Below are 17,917 nucleotides of genomic sequence, written 5' to 3' on the forward strand. Positions count from 1 at the left end.
ATGAATGAAATAGTGGAACATGATGGAGGGCCATAGGAAAGGAAGTCCAGTGAAGAAATCTATTATTACCTCTTGTTCACAAGTTGTTCCTTTCCAAGGCTTATGCAGAAACCCCAAAGCAAGTTTTCTGGCAAGTAAAGAAAAATTTCAAGGGAGTGAAGAGCTTCCTCGGTTGCCACACATATTGCATTGTTTAGTGACTGTACCCAGTCAAACCTAAGTGCCAAGGGGCCAGGTGGTGGTGGTACAATGGCCTAAGAGGTGCAGAACCTTTTTGGCCTAAAGTCCAGATCAGCTTTTGAATGGTGTGTGGTGGATACATTGGGAACATTCAAAAAGATTTTAAGTAGTGAAAGAACTACAAATACATTAAATGTTAATATTTAATATTTAGTAACACCTGTTTACCATGGTGACCATCCTTCCTATCTCAATTCCCAGGATTAAAGTTTATGGCCAAAAAGTAAAAACCCTGTTCTTCCATATGCAAGAATCTTGTGCAGTGTAGATGACAGTACATGGTAGAGAATAATGAGTGTGGGAGCTTAGATCTTGGTGGGCAACAAAATCTGGAGAGACAGGGTCCCAGATGGTGGGTCGTAGTTGTGCACCTGCTGTTTAAGACAAAATGCAAGCTGTGCTAAGACTTTAAGTCAAGCTGGAGGACCTTGTTTCCAACATAGTTCATGGAACCATAGAAGAACAAAGACAAGGGAGTGCACAGAGACATTATTGAGATAGTTTCTGATGTCTCCCACTTGAAAGAGACCTTTGAAGATATGGGACAGGCTGACTAAAAGTTGTCCAAGATTTCCTTTAAGCAGGAGCTGAGCAGTTTCTCATCTAAATTCCCATCGGTAAGGGAGTTTTGTTTGGCGGAGTCCAGGAAGCGGGCCTTCTCTGCAGTAGCTCCCGGCCTCTGGAACATTCTGCCCCCAGAGGTGAGGCTAGCCCCTTCGCTCCTGACCTTCCAGAAGAACCTGAAGACTTGGCTCTGCCATCTTGCTTGGGGCAGGGATGGGAGAAGTTACTCCTGGGGGTGGCTGGTGCCTTAGGGTGCTCCTCACACAAATGGACTGAGTTAGATCATCTGCCACTTGAATTTTATTCTTATATTTGATAACTCTATTTATATTTTATGCATTTGTATGTATATTTTATTATTACTGTTTTAATTGATCGCTTTTATTGTAAACTGCCCAGAGTCCCTCTTGTGGGGGGAGGTGGTAAAAATTTGAATAAACAAAAGCTTTATGGTAATGATTGGATAAGCTCTTCCCCAAATTAATTAGGGCTAACAGATCTGGGATGGCCACAAAATGAGTTATTTGTATCCCAGAAGATGTGTGGTAGCTCTAAATTAGTGTATAATCTGTATCAACCCTACATGGCATAGGGCGTGGTTACCTTTGGCACCACCTGTCTCCCATAGTATCTGCCTGACCAGTTCAATATAACAGGATTGGTGCAGTCTAGGTTCCATCAATTAAACAGTGCCACATATCAGACCCTGGAAGCATGCCTTTTCTGTAGCAGTACCTGCCCTCTGGAATAAGGTTCCCCCTGAATTGGTTCCCAGCCTTTTAGTATTTTGAAGGGCCTTAAAGAGCTGGCTGTTCACCTAGGCCTTTGGCGAGAATGACCGATGCCCATTTCTTCCTTTCTGTTCCCATCTGGGTTTGTCTGTCTGTCTGTCTGTCTATTTCTTTTGCCATCGTTCTTTTGTCTTGTGCTGTTTTTGTGTTTTTATGTATTGTTCTTTGTTTTAAAATATTTCAACAATTGTAAACTGCCCAGAGTCACTGGGAGTTGGGCAGCATACACGTTTAATAAATTTGTTGTTGCTGTTAATATCCCAAACACTAATAGTTTGCAGTGGGGAAAAAATCCTGATGTGTATTTTTAATCTATCAAGATTGCAGAGGCAGGGCTTTAGAAGTCCTAGAGATTCTGATCTCTTGGTACTCCAAGGAGAATGGTAGGATTGCCCTCATATACATAATTTCAATAAAAAGCATCTTAATTTTGTTCATTTTATGGACTGACCTCTCCTGATGGTTTTTAATTTCATGTCTGTGTAGTAAGAACCAACCTTCAGAGGAATTATTTGGAAGCAGAGGTCAAATGTGTTATAAAGAGTTCAACAGGCCTATGTTTAAAATGGGAGTAATGGTGGAATAGCCACATTACTATGCCACCACCCATTGTTTTCATACCATACTCATTCTGTAAAAATGCCTGAGCTACTTATGTATGGTTAGTAGTATCAATAAAAAAGAACAGATTTCAATTTTTCAGCTGCATAATCTTATGCAACTTTACTTTTTGTTCGTATATTCATAGTTCTTCTCACTGTATTTATAAGAGGAATGCGGAAAATGTTCAGAACGTAAAAAATATTCTTTTGTCCAGCACTTAAGACAAAATGGGTTGGATTGTTTTGAATGACATTTTGAGTATTAAGAGTCTTGAGTTCTACAACTGGCTTGCCTAATAAGCTGTGACTGGCTTCTCTTTTTGTTCAATATAGCCCATACTGTTGTAAGAATTTGCTTATTCCTGTTCCAGCTGGCTGAAGGGGAAGGGAGAAGATAACTGAATATAATGAGCACTATTACATGTACTAAGTTAACTTCTTAAACCATAATTTGTCCATTTGCACTCAGAAGGGGAAAAAAATCTGCATCTCATATATATCTGCCAGCATAAGTGGACTCTGTAAGCTTAAAACTATGCTCTGTGCAAGTAGAGCAAATGTCTTTAGTGAATGATGAAAGATAGATATTTCTCTGGAACTATGAGAAGTCATACTGTACATACAAGTAGTCCTCACTTAAAAACCACAATTGGGACTGGCAATTACATCCCTAAGTGATACAATTGTTAAGTGAGATATCACATGATCGCAATAGACTTATGACCTTACTTCCACCTGTAGTTGTTAAGCAAGACATCACATGACTACAACTTGTGATTTTACTGCCAGCTTCTCCATTGACTTTGCTTGTCAGAAGCTGGCTGTGAAGTGCACAAATGGCAATCATGTGACTGCGGGGACGCTGTGATGGCCGTAAGTGTGAGGATTGCTCATATATTTTTTCAGCACCGTCATAACTTGAATAGTTACTAAATGGCAGTTGTTAAGCGAGGACTATTTCTATAGAGATATATAGAGAGATAGATACAGAAAAAATACAGATACAGAATGCACGTATGTAAAATTTATGTGAATAGAAACAGAAAGCAAAGCTCAAGGGATAACCAGTGTTAAAATGCCCAAGTTAGCAAAATAATTCTGAAAAGAAAACATTTAATGTTTCACAGCACAATGTTAAACCAATTATCCAGCACTTTTTAAAGTCAAATAAATTATAATTATGGAGGCTAACAGTTGTTTAAATGATGACACCATATTTTATTGCCTTCTAAAGAATTTAACATGCGGTAGGTACCTAAGAAACACACCTATCAAGAAAATGAAGCAAGCTAGGAAAGAAAAAACATGCCAAACAAGATGAAAATCATGAAATTGATAACTACAACCATTAGAAAGAAAATTGACATTTTTCTTATCAGTAACACCCATTTCAAATAACTTATTCAATGTATGTTGAACTACTAACACATTGATACTTCCTGTTACTACTTACAAACTACTGTCAGTGTCCATATGGAGTTAGACAAACAAAAGTATGCAATAATAATATGTCTGGCAGTTTATAATCTAAAATATTCAAAGCCAAATCCTTGTGTACAAATGTTATTTTCCTGTTTCCAGGATATGGAGGAGCAAGAACTTTACCAGTTATGCATGGCAAAGTCTAGCTCCTATTATCACCATACATTTCCTGAATATTACAAGGAGGCTTTTATGGTTCAAAATTAGCCAGAAAACTAAATTTCATGTCCAAATACACTAGTCTGCAGTCTGCATAAATAAAAATATTTTGGATAATTGATTGCACAAATCTTACATAGCATATTTTATTTGTAGTACTTGTGGAAAGGACTAGCACAGAATCCTACCCTGATCCTTGGAATGCCATGTCAGCCTCCTGGCTCTTAGCATTATTTTGCACATTTTCAAGCATGTTATATTTGCAACCATGCAAGCCAGCACACTGAACACTTTTCAGATCTATGGCAATCATAGGAAGATGCAGCAAAAGAATCTTTAGAAATCTCTCCTTTTCCAAGTTTTCTAGATGCATGGTCTCACTGGTATGAGTTCTCCCTGGAATTCTAAATATGCTATTTTTGTTTAATATTCTAGCTAAGAAGGAGTTTTGGAGAAACTCAAATACAATTGCAAGTGAGAATAGCAGTAAATGGTGACCTCCAGGCCCAGTGTTCCTGCATTTGCTCTACTCCATTGCTACTGGTTCTGCAAATCTTGGAAAATCTAGATATCCTTAAATATCGAGGGTAGATAGGTAGGTAGATAGGTGTGTATGTATATGTATATACAGTATATGTATATATGTGTGTGTGTGGGTGTATCTATATAGTAAGACACATGTTGATATAAACATTATTAGACTGTAATGCTATATGTTGTCTGGAAGAGTGCTTTATTGTAATCAGTGGGATTTATTTCTGAACAAATAAAGAGTACGCTGTTAAACATAATCCATCACAATTTATTTTCAGTTATCCCTCTAGATAATACGTTTACTTATCATAGCATAGTCCAGGTTTCCTGGATTGGCCTGATAACGAAACTTTTTTCCTCTGTTAATGAAATGGACCCTAGGGGGGAAAAAAAAAATCTCTTCAGGTTGCTTCAAGGTCACAAGTCTTCCAGTGAAAAGAATAACACTTCAGCCATTGTATCATCTGAATACTTGATTTCAAGGCCAATCTAAGTACCAGGTATAGACTGAGATTGGGGGAAGAGGACTGACATTTCCAGCAGCAGGAGTGAGACGTGTGACTGTTATTGAGGTGAAGTGAAAAATATGATGGGTAGTTCTGGAAGCTCGTTATTTACCCAAAAAACTGTTTATCCTGTTTTTTTTAATCATTTTTTTAAAAAAGCATTTAAAATACTGGATAGATTTGCAGCATACACTTAACTACATTACTGAAAGACCCAGCATGTCATGCAAACCCAGAAACTTGGTCATTTCTAAGTCAGGACTGGGTCTGAACAACCCCAAATAACCACAGATTAGTTTTGGGTTATACTTTATGCCAGTCAGCCTGGATTAAAGGACGAGGTGAAAAAACTGCAACTTATTTGACCAGTGGTCTGTAGGATAATGATCAAATTTTGTATTTCCAAATTATCCCTGTGGACTTACAGTTGGAATTCTCCTTTGATCTTAACAAAGAATGCAGTACCACTAACCCTCTATTGCCCCTTTTGCTTGTGGAGCATACGAAGAAGTCTGAGATGGGCTGTACTTTTGAACAAGAAGATAAGATATTCTCAGAACTGCATAGTGCTTGAGATGTCGCACAAATAAAAGCATCCACCAGTTATACTAGCTTTTTCTCTTTGATTTCAACAGTAAGGATATCACCTTCTCCAGATACAACCGAAGGAGCCATGCTAATGACAAGGTTTTGGTTAGTGATGCCTCTGAGCATCCGTGCTAATGGTGGTCGTGGAGAAGGCTGTGGTCTGCTGGAAGCAACTGCCTCATCTTTAGGAGCATAGGACTCAGCCTGTGTCTCTGGGACTTTGGTCTTGAGCTCTTGGGCCATTTGTTTTCCCTGTAGGTTTGGTTTGAAACTTACTTTTCCCCTTTTTCCTGCCTTTTCTCTTCCTTCATTCTCTTTCTTTGCTTGATCTTCCTTGGCTTCATTTTCATTCTGGAAAAAAAAATATGTTAACTTTTCTTCCCCCCCACCTTTTCATGTTTTTTGCTTTTTTTTTTTTTTTTTTTGCTTATTCCTCCTTTATATTTTCCTTCTGAACATAAACCAAATGTTATTAAATAAGGATGCTTAATTGAATGCAAGACCTCACAGCTTTGTCTGTTGTGACTAGAGGACCACAGTCTTCCAAGCATAGCTACTAGGCAACCCATTCTCACTTCAGAGTGGTTTTCTGGTCATGGACCACAGTAAATGATTGACTGATGTTGCACCTTGAATTCTTCACAAGTTCTACTAAGATGAGAGGTTGTTGCATAAACAGTCTCAGAACTTCCCAGAAGTGAATTCCACCATAAAATATCTCTAATATATCATTTGTTTCTACTGGAATAATTTAAAAATTTATATATCCTTTTGCACATTTCCCAGTATCTCTAAATCTTGTGGAAATACTTGATATGTGACTATTCAAACATTTTTCACTTGTATAACTGAAAGAATGCATGCCTTCTGTAGTATTAGTAAGGCATGTCATCTAGATACAGTATGGATATTTTTACACTTAGATCAGCCTCTTTCAAAATCCTGTGTTGTAGACCACCCAATAAGTTTTATATTCAAAGTATGTTTCAGGTGTTGTGTATGAAAACTGCTTTTCAACTCCTAAAGATAGTTGTAAAATTATTTTCTGAAATTATTTTTACTAGATGCTGGATGCCTGCATTTCAGTTGTTTCTTTAATCTGATCCATTTTCCCCCTTCTTCATTCTATACCAGGTTAGTACTTCATGAAGGCAGATAAATACCTGGGCCACCTCTTCTTTGTTTACCTTGTTAATTGAAGCTAAAATACCTCCTTTCCCACCAGTTAATGCTTTGAGCATCACAGGTGCTTCTCCCTTACGCATAAGGAGAGCCAGGCCTTTTACAGGTTGTGATGGTCCTCCAACAGGCTTGCTTGTCTTCTTCATGAGTATTCTAGATTGTAGAAAAAGAAGCAGAGGGTGGGAAAAAGCATCAAATGTAGCATCAAATGCTTCTTAGTAATTATTCTAATCTGTTAAATCTTCCGATCCTAGTTTCCTAACTAGCCAATGAATTATTTTTTTTTTAGGAACAAACAATTCTGCCTTACTTATAATTTACTTTCAGTCTCGGTTCACAAAAATGCATATTCTTCACCCAATTGTATTTTTTTTTCCTTTAACTTCTAAGCATTTCCTCCTCATTTTCGACTACATAGCCAGTGACTTTTTTTAGTTCATAAAAAAAGCAGGAAATTCCTTGCAAGAACTTTAATGCTTATCAAGGATGGTTGAATCATATACCATCTAGTCTACTATAGGGATAATATGAAAGAATTGATTTCTTGGTTGCCTTTAACCCCTGTAAAGGTATTAATCTGAAGAAAATTCCATGGATAATTAAATGTATATTTGCCTCCCCCTGAATCAGTACAGAAATAGCTCAGGGTGGATCCCAAATTTATTCCAGTACCCTGTTTCTGTAACAGCCAACCAGAATGTTTCCAGGTATCCCACAACTAGACAGGAAAGCAACAGCCATCAGTTAATAGTTAGAAACACACCACTTTTAAACCTTGAGATCAAGCTTGTATATATTCATCATACTGATCGGCCAACATGATGATTACCTGTTTTATATTCCATTAAAATAGTATTTTGCATGGATTTTTTTTAATATGTGCATGGTAGATGGACAATTTGTGTACAATTACTGGAGCTTGGAAATAATCCATTTAGTTTGAAAGATGAATGCTTAATTTTTTATTTTTTTAAAAAAAATTGTACACCATCCAGAGAAATGCATTTCTTAGGCAGTTTGAAACTGCAATAAAAAAATAAAATGAACTTATTTGAAACAGGCTAGAAATAGTAAAAAAAAGAAAAGAAAAGAAAACCCTGAAGAATCTAGCAATAAGTATAATATTTCTTGTTGAAAGGCTACATTTTGAAGGGAAAAAAGCCTCTTTGTGTCAGAAGTGAGTTTCTTACTGTTATTATTCAGGATATGATGCTACATTGCTTAGTAAGAATCTCTAAGTACCTCCATGTAGTGTTGGCATAAAACAATAACTTTAATACCTTTTGTTTAGAATGCTGTTTCTCAACCTTAGCAACTTTAAGTTGTGTGGACTTCAACTCCTAGAATTCCCCAGTCAGCATGCTGGGGAATTCTGGGAGTTGAAGTCCATACATCTTAAAATTGCCAAGGTTGAAAAACACTGGTTTAGAACTATACTTTTTGACATATTAACCTTGAATTCTCTCTCCTCCAGCACTACTTGATTCATAATAATGTCTCTCCTTCAAGTTATTGCGACTGTGATACTAAGATCATGGCTAAGATACCATAATGTACAGTATCATAGCAATTAGCATATGTTTCAGGAACAATTTTTTTTTCTACACATAGACATAAAAAACAGTATTTCCTCTTAGTTAATTGTTCTGTAGTTTTATGAATGGGCATACTTTCCCTTCTTTTTCAAGAGCTTTTCAGATTCAGGATAGTGCGCCAGGATTTCGTTCAGTGTCTTCTTGTCAAGAATAAAAAGGTTGGCAAATCCATGAGCAATCACATTCGCAGTCCGCCGATTTCCTCCACTGGCTGCTAATAGGCTGAAAGGGCAAAACAAATAGGTGTTTGTCTGTTTCTAATTAGCCATCCTATAAACGGTTTCTCCTACAGTTGGAGTATATTGCTGATCTTTAATTTGAATAAACTATTTAGCAGGTCAGATGTCTTACTCTTTGGCCTGTGCTTTGTGGACATGGAGAATGTATGTTCGCTGAACTGTTTCTGATACTTTTAACATTTGAAAATGCTATATCCCCGAATGGGTTCTTGTCTATTCCAGTTCTCTCTGAGGTTCTTCACATGAGTTAATCAACTTCTCAGTCTTTAACTTCAGCTATTTCTAGTCTTGAAATTAACATTGGATAGCAGGAAGGACAAGGCTAGCATGCTTTGGAGTAGGCAATCTCTTTTGGAGGCTAGGTAACACTATCAGCAATCAGCAGTGGATAGGAAACTCGTTTCTCTCCCTTTGGCCTGCACAGTCCATTCCTACATACAAGATCTCCATAGTTCAACCAAAGGACATTGTAAGACCCGCACAGCAAGAGAGAAAGGGTAACTGCATTCAGTGAGGCCAAGAGCTGCAAATGTCCCCTTTCCCTAATCTCTGAGTCATTCATATAAATCAGGACTGCTAAAAGTTCACTATTTTTAGTGAAATATTAGAGTGAAAACAAATCACTTTTGAAAGTATTAGATGAAGCCTGAATTATTTGTGATCTCAAATCTAAATGAAGCCTGGTAGTTCTTTATTCCTGCATATGATTCTTGACCCTGGAGAACCACTTTACGTGAAAGGCAACTTACGTTTGTTTGGCCTATTGGGAAGACATCACAATCTGGTCTCATTTAGACAAGACATTTAAATGAAAGCAAAAGGGGTAAGATAATTGGAATTAAAGCATATCATTGTGAATGAGAACCTAGTATTGGTCTCTGATTACCTTCTTGGTATATTGTTCAAATTCATATGCCACCTCCATGTATTTTTTATTTTATTGCAAAAGGTCTAAACTAGCTTTACCTACCTTAGTGCTATCAGATATACTGGAACTCTCAATACGATGGCCTGGGAATTGTTGGCTGGGGATTGTCTCAACGTAGCTGGACAGCACCATCTGTAACTTAAGGCTCATAGGAAGGACCATAGCCCAGTGGTAGACAATATGCTTAGTATGTAGATGAACTCAGATTCTATCCCTTTAGAAGGGTAAGTAGTGACTAAGAAAAAGATTTCTGCACAAGAATTGGGAAGCCACTGCCAGCCAGGGCAGATAAATAATCTGATTTGTGAATCCCTATGTTATTACTATGTCAAATGCAATAGCCATTGAAAAGGGTTTAAAGTTTTATCTGTTTTATGGACTTTTTGATTTTGTAGTATGCCACCCAGAGTCCACCAGAGTTGGGTGGCTATGATAAATTTAAATAAATAGAGAGGAAAAATCCCATTAGATTCCAGTTAATATAATACTAGAACCAGTATAATCCAAGCCAGAGTCAGTGCAAATAGAACTATTCCCATACAAAAAGAAAAAGGGACATATTGACTGAAGTTACATGGTGGTGAAATGTTAATTCAAATAAGACACAGGACTTTCTTTTACAGCCCTTTACAAGTACTAAGACTGTACAAGGACCATTGACAGCCTGACCTGACTTCTACTGGTCCAGTAATATTGGGAAACCTGTCTTGACTCATTCCTGATGCTAAGTATTATTAGAAAATTCAGACCTTCACCATCCCATTAACTGACACACGAAAAACATACATGCCAAATGTCATGACCTCGTTGCAAGGCACAAAGAGCCTCACAACGTGGATCATGATCATTAAGAAATAGAGGAAGGAGATAATCAAACTAGGGATTAACACAAGCACCCAAAAGCACCCACACCCATGGACCCATAGGCAGCTGAAAAGAAGGACGTCAGAGGAACGGAGATAAGCCGCACCTGGTGCCCCGGAGGACACAACCGACGCTGGGAGACAAAGGAAGGCACCGGGAAAACGCCCAGGCGGCCATCAAGGGTCCCATCAAGAGGGATCGGGACAATGTGGGGTGGGGAGCCCGGGGCAATACAAGAGGGTATAAAAGGGGCACCTCCACACCACCAACCCCGTTCCCGTTTTTCGTTCTGTCAGCTATCATTCCAATAAACCAGAAATCCTTAATACCCATTAAGCGAGTCTGTGTCTTATTGCGAAGCGAGGCTGACCCTGACACCAAATGGTCCCAATAATTTTTTTTGCATTTGATTAGAATGGGGTGAAACGTTCAGGGAAGTTATGCAAGGATTAAATTAATACGCTTTCATAGAAATCAGTGTAGGGGCTCTTGCATAACACTCCTTTATAATCTCAGTTCTTAAAGTTGTGGTAACCTTTCATATTAACAAAGATAGTGAGATGATTATAAAGGGATGAAGTGTGCCATATTTCACAGAATTAGTGCACAGATTTTCAGGTTCCATCGTCTTTTGGCTGCAGCAGTTGCTTCTCAGAATGCTTCTGCAGCATTCCCGGTAACATTTGGCTTGGTTAGCTTGACAGAGGCTAGGACCCTCAGATTCTTTAGTAATACTGCCCCATATGCTAATGCACACACAAACAGAATTGTCCAGGGCAAAATGGAACAAGGTGGTGGGAGATGCTGCTTACAAATTAAAGACAGGAGGAAGACAATCAAGAACTTTATATTTTGGTTAACATCAGAGAGTAGGGAGAAACTCTTGATTGTACTGATCTGTGATGGCAGACACATTTCCTCTGGAAATGGTATTCTTATAATAATTTGTTAAAACAGCTATTTGTTTAGCACTCTGAAACATTCACAAGATGAACCAACAAGAATACCTGATTTCCCCAAATACAGCTCCTGCTCTCAAGGTGACCAGGACTTCAGTGCCATCAGGACCTCCAAGTACTTGGACCTCACCTTCTTTAATGATATACATTTCTCTACCAATTTCTCCCTTGATGCACATAATGGGGAAAAACATATTAGTCATCATATCTAATTATGTTGGATGCTATCTGAGGAGGAATTAAACAAAAGATCCCATTTTCAACTTGGTGAACTGTATACAAACTAAATTCCTTCTCTTCACAGTATTGGTGAATGAAACAGCTTTCTTCTATGTGGAAAGGCAATTCATCTTTTTCCAAAGGTTATCTTAGACACATCATTATTAATTATAGTTTTAAGTGAGGACTGAGATTGCTCTGGACTTCTAAGTGGGACAATCTATGGTAATCTATGGGAGTACCATGCCCACATCAATTTTCTTGGACATCTCATCTTTCAGTGTCTTTGACCAATTTGGAACTGTTCAGCCTTGAAGACATTGTACTTCTATGGACCTAAACATTTTTCTATAAGAAGCACATAGACTTCCTCTCTACTGACATAGGTAACTGGTTTAAGTCAAGCATTACTTTTTGACCAGCTTTGAGCATGCTTTTGGTGGGGCAGTCTTTATTTCTTTAGGAAACTCACTCTTTACTGGCATCTAATGGTTATCTGGAGTTCTGCAGGCCAGTTAGGATAGCCGTAATAAGATGCAGTTCATCACTACAGTGAATCACTGTAGAGATGTGAATCTGGGAAGGAGGTAGCTTTCTGATTGTCACTAGAATTAACCATTTAATTCTTTTCATTCCTGCCAAATGAAAGAATTGGTTGCTCTGGAGCTCAAGATTTGTACCTTTGCTTCAGGTCTACACATGTACTTTCTAAAGAGATACTCTATTTTGAGAAAGATGAATTGGTTTGATAACCCCCTTTTATGGCTTCTCTTTAACTGGGAAGATTAACCTTCACAGAGCTTAGTCTCATAGAGTGAATAAACTTTCTCCTAATGGATGGTAGTGTGTTATAAATATCTGTTTAAATTCACCTTGCTTCTTTCAGTCTCCGAGACAAGCACAGCAACAGCAACCCAAACAAATGAAACAATGCACCTTCAAAAGTAAATCAGCATTTTAATTATTTTCCTAATGATCATTTGCATAATTTCAAAGGGAAAATCAAGAATAATCAACCAACCAAAGCATCTGCTGTTTCTTGCATATTTACCAGCTCATTTGCAAGCTGATTAGCATCCAAATGAAGACAATTATACCTGGACAAATAGAACTTAAATGTCTAAGCTTGAGATATACATACATACATACATTCCAATCAAAGTAACTGAGTATGCTGTAAAAGAAAAGTAGCATACAACTGGGACATATCTATCATATATACGGTTAGGATGGTCTAATGCCTTGAGCATTCCTTTAGTCCCCAATGCATTAAAATGTTTAACATGTGTGTGTTATGTTCTGTAAATAGCAGCAATAGGATACATGTGGATTGGGACTCTACCATGCTGGCTAAGAAGCTGTAATACTTTTCTAACATGCTGGAAACCCAGTGAAAATTATCTTCTCAAAGCTGCTATTTGCTCTAGGAAATATGCTTCCATTGGCATCAGTTGAAGTTTCTTCTCTGTGCCAAGCAGCAGTGAACAGTAATTTTTCATGGAACCAGAGCCAGAATTAGGAAACTGCTGACCTTGACTATTGGATGCATGAATATCAGCACTGATTATTCTTGGCAGAGCATAGTACATCTGTATCTCAAATTTTTCAGATGGCAAGTGACAGGATTTTATAACTCAGTCTCAAAAGTTCTTCTGAGTATATATAGTATTTATGTGCAAATTGTGCCTTCAACATTTCACTGTTAATGACATGTGCCAATATACAATTCATATTTAAATAGTACGTATTCATATTCTTTTTAAAAATTACCCTGTAAGTAATAAAATCCATATTCTCTGGACCAAACTAGAAATCTGAGAACACATGGTGATGATCATGCACTGCATTATATATGCTATATATGGTATGTAATTTATCTAATATTAATTTTGTTCAAATTTCATTTTTGATCTATAGCAGAGCTCCTTATTTGTTTTCATTTTCAAAATGAATCACCTTTTTGCACACAAAGTCACCAGGTAAATACACAGTGGATTTCAATCGCAGTAGCATGTCACATAACATTTGGGATTCACATCCCTGTTTAAAAGGAAAAAAAAATCCCCATCAGAAAAATATTTAAGTGAAATCTTAACAAGACTAAACAGCAATATTTAAAAGCAGAAATATAACAAATCCACTTGTCTAGCTGTTACATGTAGATCACAGTTGTGCACTGAATCATTTGCAGTTGAAATTATAAATTATGTTACATAATTTAGCACCAGTGGCATCTTCATATGTAATTAATAACTTGAAAACTATGTCCCCAACATTTATTAATAATAAAACAAAATTCAGATTTCAGATCCCATAATTTGAGCCATGAGAGCCAGTTTGGTGTACTGTAGTGGCTAAGGCATCAGGCTAGAAAGGCCAGGAGACCATGAGTTCTAGTCCCACCTTAGGCACAAAGCCAGCTGGGTTACCTTGGGCCAGTCACTTTCTCTTAGCCCTAGGAAGGAGGCAATGGCAAACCACTTCTGAAATTTTGCCAAGAAAACTGCAGGGACTTGTCCAGGCAGTTGCCAGGAGTCAACACTGATTTGAAGGCACATAATAATAACAATATAAAAAGTTTAAAAAATTGAGCCATAGGTCTCAAATTTGCCTCAAACATTTCATCATTTTTCTACAGGAAAACAATTTGGAAAGGAACTTGCTTTCTATGCTAGCAACAGAAGTGTACAAGGCTTAAGCCAGACCCTGCCAAGTCCCTGTCCCTAAGAAGTGACTAAGGAAATGGGTCACCAATTTCATCCTGTTACTTTCTATAGGACATTATAGACTAATGAATTACATGAACTGTATTACTTTAGTTAAAAGTGGGGACACACTTAACTGAATTAATTTCCATACAAACAATATATACTCGGATGCTAAAAAGGATTCCAGCCAAGTATCCTTTCTGACATACTAGTGTATGGGTATGTGTGTGTATGTATGTAATATCTTTCCTTTCTTGTAAGAAATGACAAGGGCGTATACAGGGTGGATCCTCTCATTATATCCTTACAGAAATAGTGACTAGTCTAAAGTTACTCAGTGAGTGCCATGATCAAGCAGGGACTTGAACCTGGATGTTCCCAAGCCCAGTGCCCTACATGGGCTCTCATTTCCTATGTGTAGGAAAATTTAATTAGTTTTTTTTTAAGGTAGGTGTGTGTGTGTGTGTTAACTATTTTATGAGACCCACAAGCAGCTAAAGTAAAAACACTGAAAAAGTTTTACTCCCACAGTTGTTCTTTGTGAGAACCAAAGCTAAATGGTGGGGAGCTGCTAGGAGATAGAGAACCACTCTCTTCTGGTAACTCCGGCTCTTTGCCATTCATTATTGGATCAAGCTCAGCCCCTTCTCCCATGTATCTTCCAGCTTTCCTATCTTAATCTCAGTCAAGAAAAAGGAACAGATGTCTAGTTATTTAACTGTTGGGAGCAAAGGCTGGAATGGCAAGAGTTCAAGAAATAACTGCTTGCTATGTGGGATGAAGTAGGCAGGTCCTTGCTTTGCTGAGCCTGCTGGATGGATCAGCATTGTACATGACCCCCCATCAGGGTCATGACTCCGTGTTGTGGACCAACATAATAGCTGCAATATCTCACTCTGATGTGCGAATGTATTTGTAGAACCTCTGTAGATTGTTCTCATTAAGCCACTGGTAAGAACTTGATGGTGCTCATCAAGCCCATAATAATTACAATAACTTGATTATATCTGTTGTCCTACAAATTGAACATGCTTCCTGCAATTGCTTGCTTTGCAAAAAAAAAAAAAAGCAAATCTTGCCAATGTGCGTTGTTATATTACACAAAGTTCTACTGACTTTGAACAAGTCAACTTTGCTGACAATAGCAAAGTTGACATCAGTTGCAATATCTAGCTGCATTTTTCCAGGCATCTGCTCCAGTAATTCTGATTCATCTGCAAGACAGAATGATAGAATTTGGTTTATACTGCTGGTTTACACTGAAAGATGATTCCACCCCACCAATAATTCGAAATAATTCAATTTAAAACAAAGAGTTTACATAATATTATCAAACATTGGTAATTCATTGTATCATCTGAATTGGGTTGTTTAAATGATATTATTCAATGAATGTTTATGCCAACTTGCTGTTCCTTTTCAACTGAACCAAATGAAATTGATGTTCCCAAAGCAGGGAATGGGGAAAATGAAACATTCTGAATTTTACCTAGCATTCCTTGTGAATCCCATGTATACTCATACCAAGTTCGAATACGATTCTGAACAGTCTTTGGAATTGTGTAAGCATTCATGTAAGAAACTGTGTTGTCCATACAGGCACGATAATAGTTTTGCCCTGCTGTTGCTGCTCCAATAATATCACGCATCTGCAAATATCAACCATTATCATTACATGTTATATTATAACAGGTTGCTGCTAACTTAAATTTTCAGTTGTAGATACAAATTGCTGTCTATGTGGTTGTCCTGGCTTTTCTAAATTATTAATTGATGGTATTTTATCTTTGAACATATTTTTAGCTGCTTGTTAATTCAGTAGTAGAAAAGTAGGTTATTTAATAAATGAAACATAGAGATCTGTCATACAGCAGATTATTTTCCAGCCTAACTCAGGATTTTCTATCCTGGCAGTAATTTTTTACACCACTTTCCCCTTTTCCTTTTGGATTTAAGATGAAATCTGCATGCAAAACATGTACACTGCAAGTAAAAGCTTTCTCATAATCAAATTAAAGTACTGTTCACCACTCTTTGAACTAGCAAAAAACTATACTGGTCTAAAATTTGCTGCCCCTGTGGGCAGTCCTTATCCCGCCACAGGCATGGTATCAACAAATTATGCTGTTCTTATTTATTGTGCACAGACACAGTCCAAGAAAGGCAACAATCTCAGGAAGGAACTTAACGAAGTGTTTCAGAGAGCTGTTAGAAGAGGCAGAAAGCAGTATTACAACAACATCTATAAAGACACTGAAGATGGAAACAGACCTGGAAAAACAAGGATCTTTGAACTGACAAGGAGGTTCAAATCTCAAATCGGTATGCTGAAGGATGCCAGTGGACAGACAGTAATTGATTCAAAGATGATCAAACAAGAATGGAAGGAATGTACTGCAGTAGAGAAGGCAACATCCAAGGTAACTTAGAGGATATTCCATATATACATGAGCCCCTAATATTAGAAGATGAAGTTCAGTCAGCACTGTGGTCATTACCAAGTTGGAAGGCTACAGGAATTGATGGAATATCTACAGAAGTATGGCAAGCAACAGAAGAATCTGTAAAGGTCCTAACAAAACTTTGCTAGCAAATGTGGAGAATGACACAGTGGCCAACAGATCAGAAAAGGTTGGTCTACATACCAATCTCAATTAGAGGAGCCTTAACAGAGTGTGCAAACTATTATAGAATATCCTTAATTTCATCTGCTAGCAAAATAAAGTTTAGGATCATCCAGTGCAGATCAGAGCCTTGCATGAAAAAGAATATGCCAGATGTTCAAGCTGATTTTACAAAAGGATGAAGAACAAGAGACATTACTGCTGATGCACATTAGATAACTGAGAAAGCGAAGAACAGTAAAACCAAGCCAGTATGTGCTTCACCGACTATAGAAAAGCCTTTGATTACGTTGGCCAGGTCAGGCTGTAGAATATCAGGAAAATAGGAATCCTAGAATATCACATTGTCTTCATGAGAAACCTATACAAAGGACAGGAAGTCCCGTCTGGATAGAATGCAGCGAATCAGATTGGCTCTAGGTTGGCAAAGGAATGAGATGAAGCTGTATTCTCTCTCCTTAATTATTCACCTATACGCTGAATATATATTGAGTGAGTGAAAGAAAATGAACATAGTTTTAAAGTTGTAGGACAAAATATCAATAACCAGCACTAGTTGAAATTAATATGTTGAATATAGCTGAACGTGCAACTGATCTAGAAGCTCAAGTAAGTGAAGGAGCACAGTAAAAAAAATGGGAATAAGATTAACTATAAAGAAGACCAAACTAATGACAACAGGTACAGCAATCAGTGTTAGAATTCACGAAGAAGATGCTGAAGTGGATAGCTTCTACCTTTTAGGATCAACTCTTAACAATAAAGGAAGCAGCAATCCAGAAATATACTGTAAACTAGCACTTGGTGGGGTGGTAATGAAGGCCTTGGAAAAGACATTCAGATGCTTGATTGGAATTTTGCAGACAATAGTTTTCCCTGTGACACCTTATGGAAGGCAAAGTTGATTTTGGAGAATCAGGATAGAAAGAGCATTGCTACTTTTGAATGTTGGTGTTGGAGAAGGCTCCTGAGAATACTATGAGTAGCCAAGAAAATAAATAAATAGATCCTAGAACAAATCAATCCAGAATTCTTTCTTAAGACACAAATGACTAGGCCAAAATTATCATATTTTGGACACATTATGGGAAGACCTTGCTCCCTTGAGAAGACCATAATGTTGGGAAAGGTGG

General features: G+C 37.6%; 2 protein-coding genes across 2 annotated transcripts in view; both read right to left on the minus strand.

Moving 5' to 3' along the window:
- The window catches only part of RMDN1 (regulator of microtubule dynamics 1), a 471,818-nt gene that overhangs the window by 45,287 nt on the left and 408,614 nt on the right, over positions 1-17,917 (minus strand). The gene's annotated exons all lie outside the window — the stretch shown is intronic.
- The window catches only part of CNGB3 (cyclic nucleotide gated channel subunit beta 3), a 39,089-nt gene continuing 26,653 nt past the window's right edge, over positions 5,482-17,917 (minus strand). Inside the window, exons 11-17 of the mRNA XM_063297260.1 lie at positions 15,650-15,809; positions 15,277-15,374; positions 13,409-13,492; positions 11,282-11,400; positions 8,319-8,465; positions 6,630-6,801; positions 5,482-5,817 (exon numbers count right to left, since the gene is read on the minus strand). Of these exons, the coding sequence (XP_063153330.1) occupies positions 5,482-5,817; positions 6,630-6,801; positions 8,319-8,465; positions 11,282-11,400; positions 13,409-13,492; positions 15,277-15,374; positions 15,650-15,809 (1,116 nt within the window). The remainder of the gene's footprint in view (positions 5,818-6,629; positions 6,802-8,318; positions 8,466-11,281; positions 11,401-13,408; positions 13,493-15,276; positions 15,375-15,649; positions 15,810-17,917) is intronic.

This window comes from Candoia aspera, chromosome 3 (assembly GCF_035149785.1).
Source record: "Candoia aspera isolate rCanAsp1 chromosome 3, rCanAsp1.hap2, whole genome shotgun sequence".
NCBI classification, from domain to species: Eukaryota; Metazoa; Chordata; class Lepidosauria; order Squamata; family Boidae; genus Candoia; species Candoia aspera.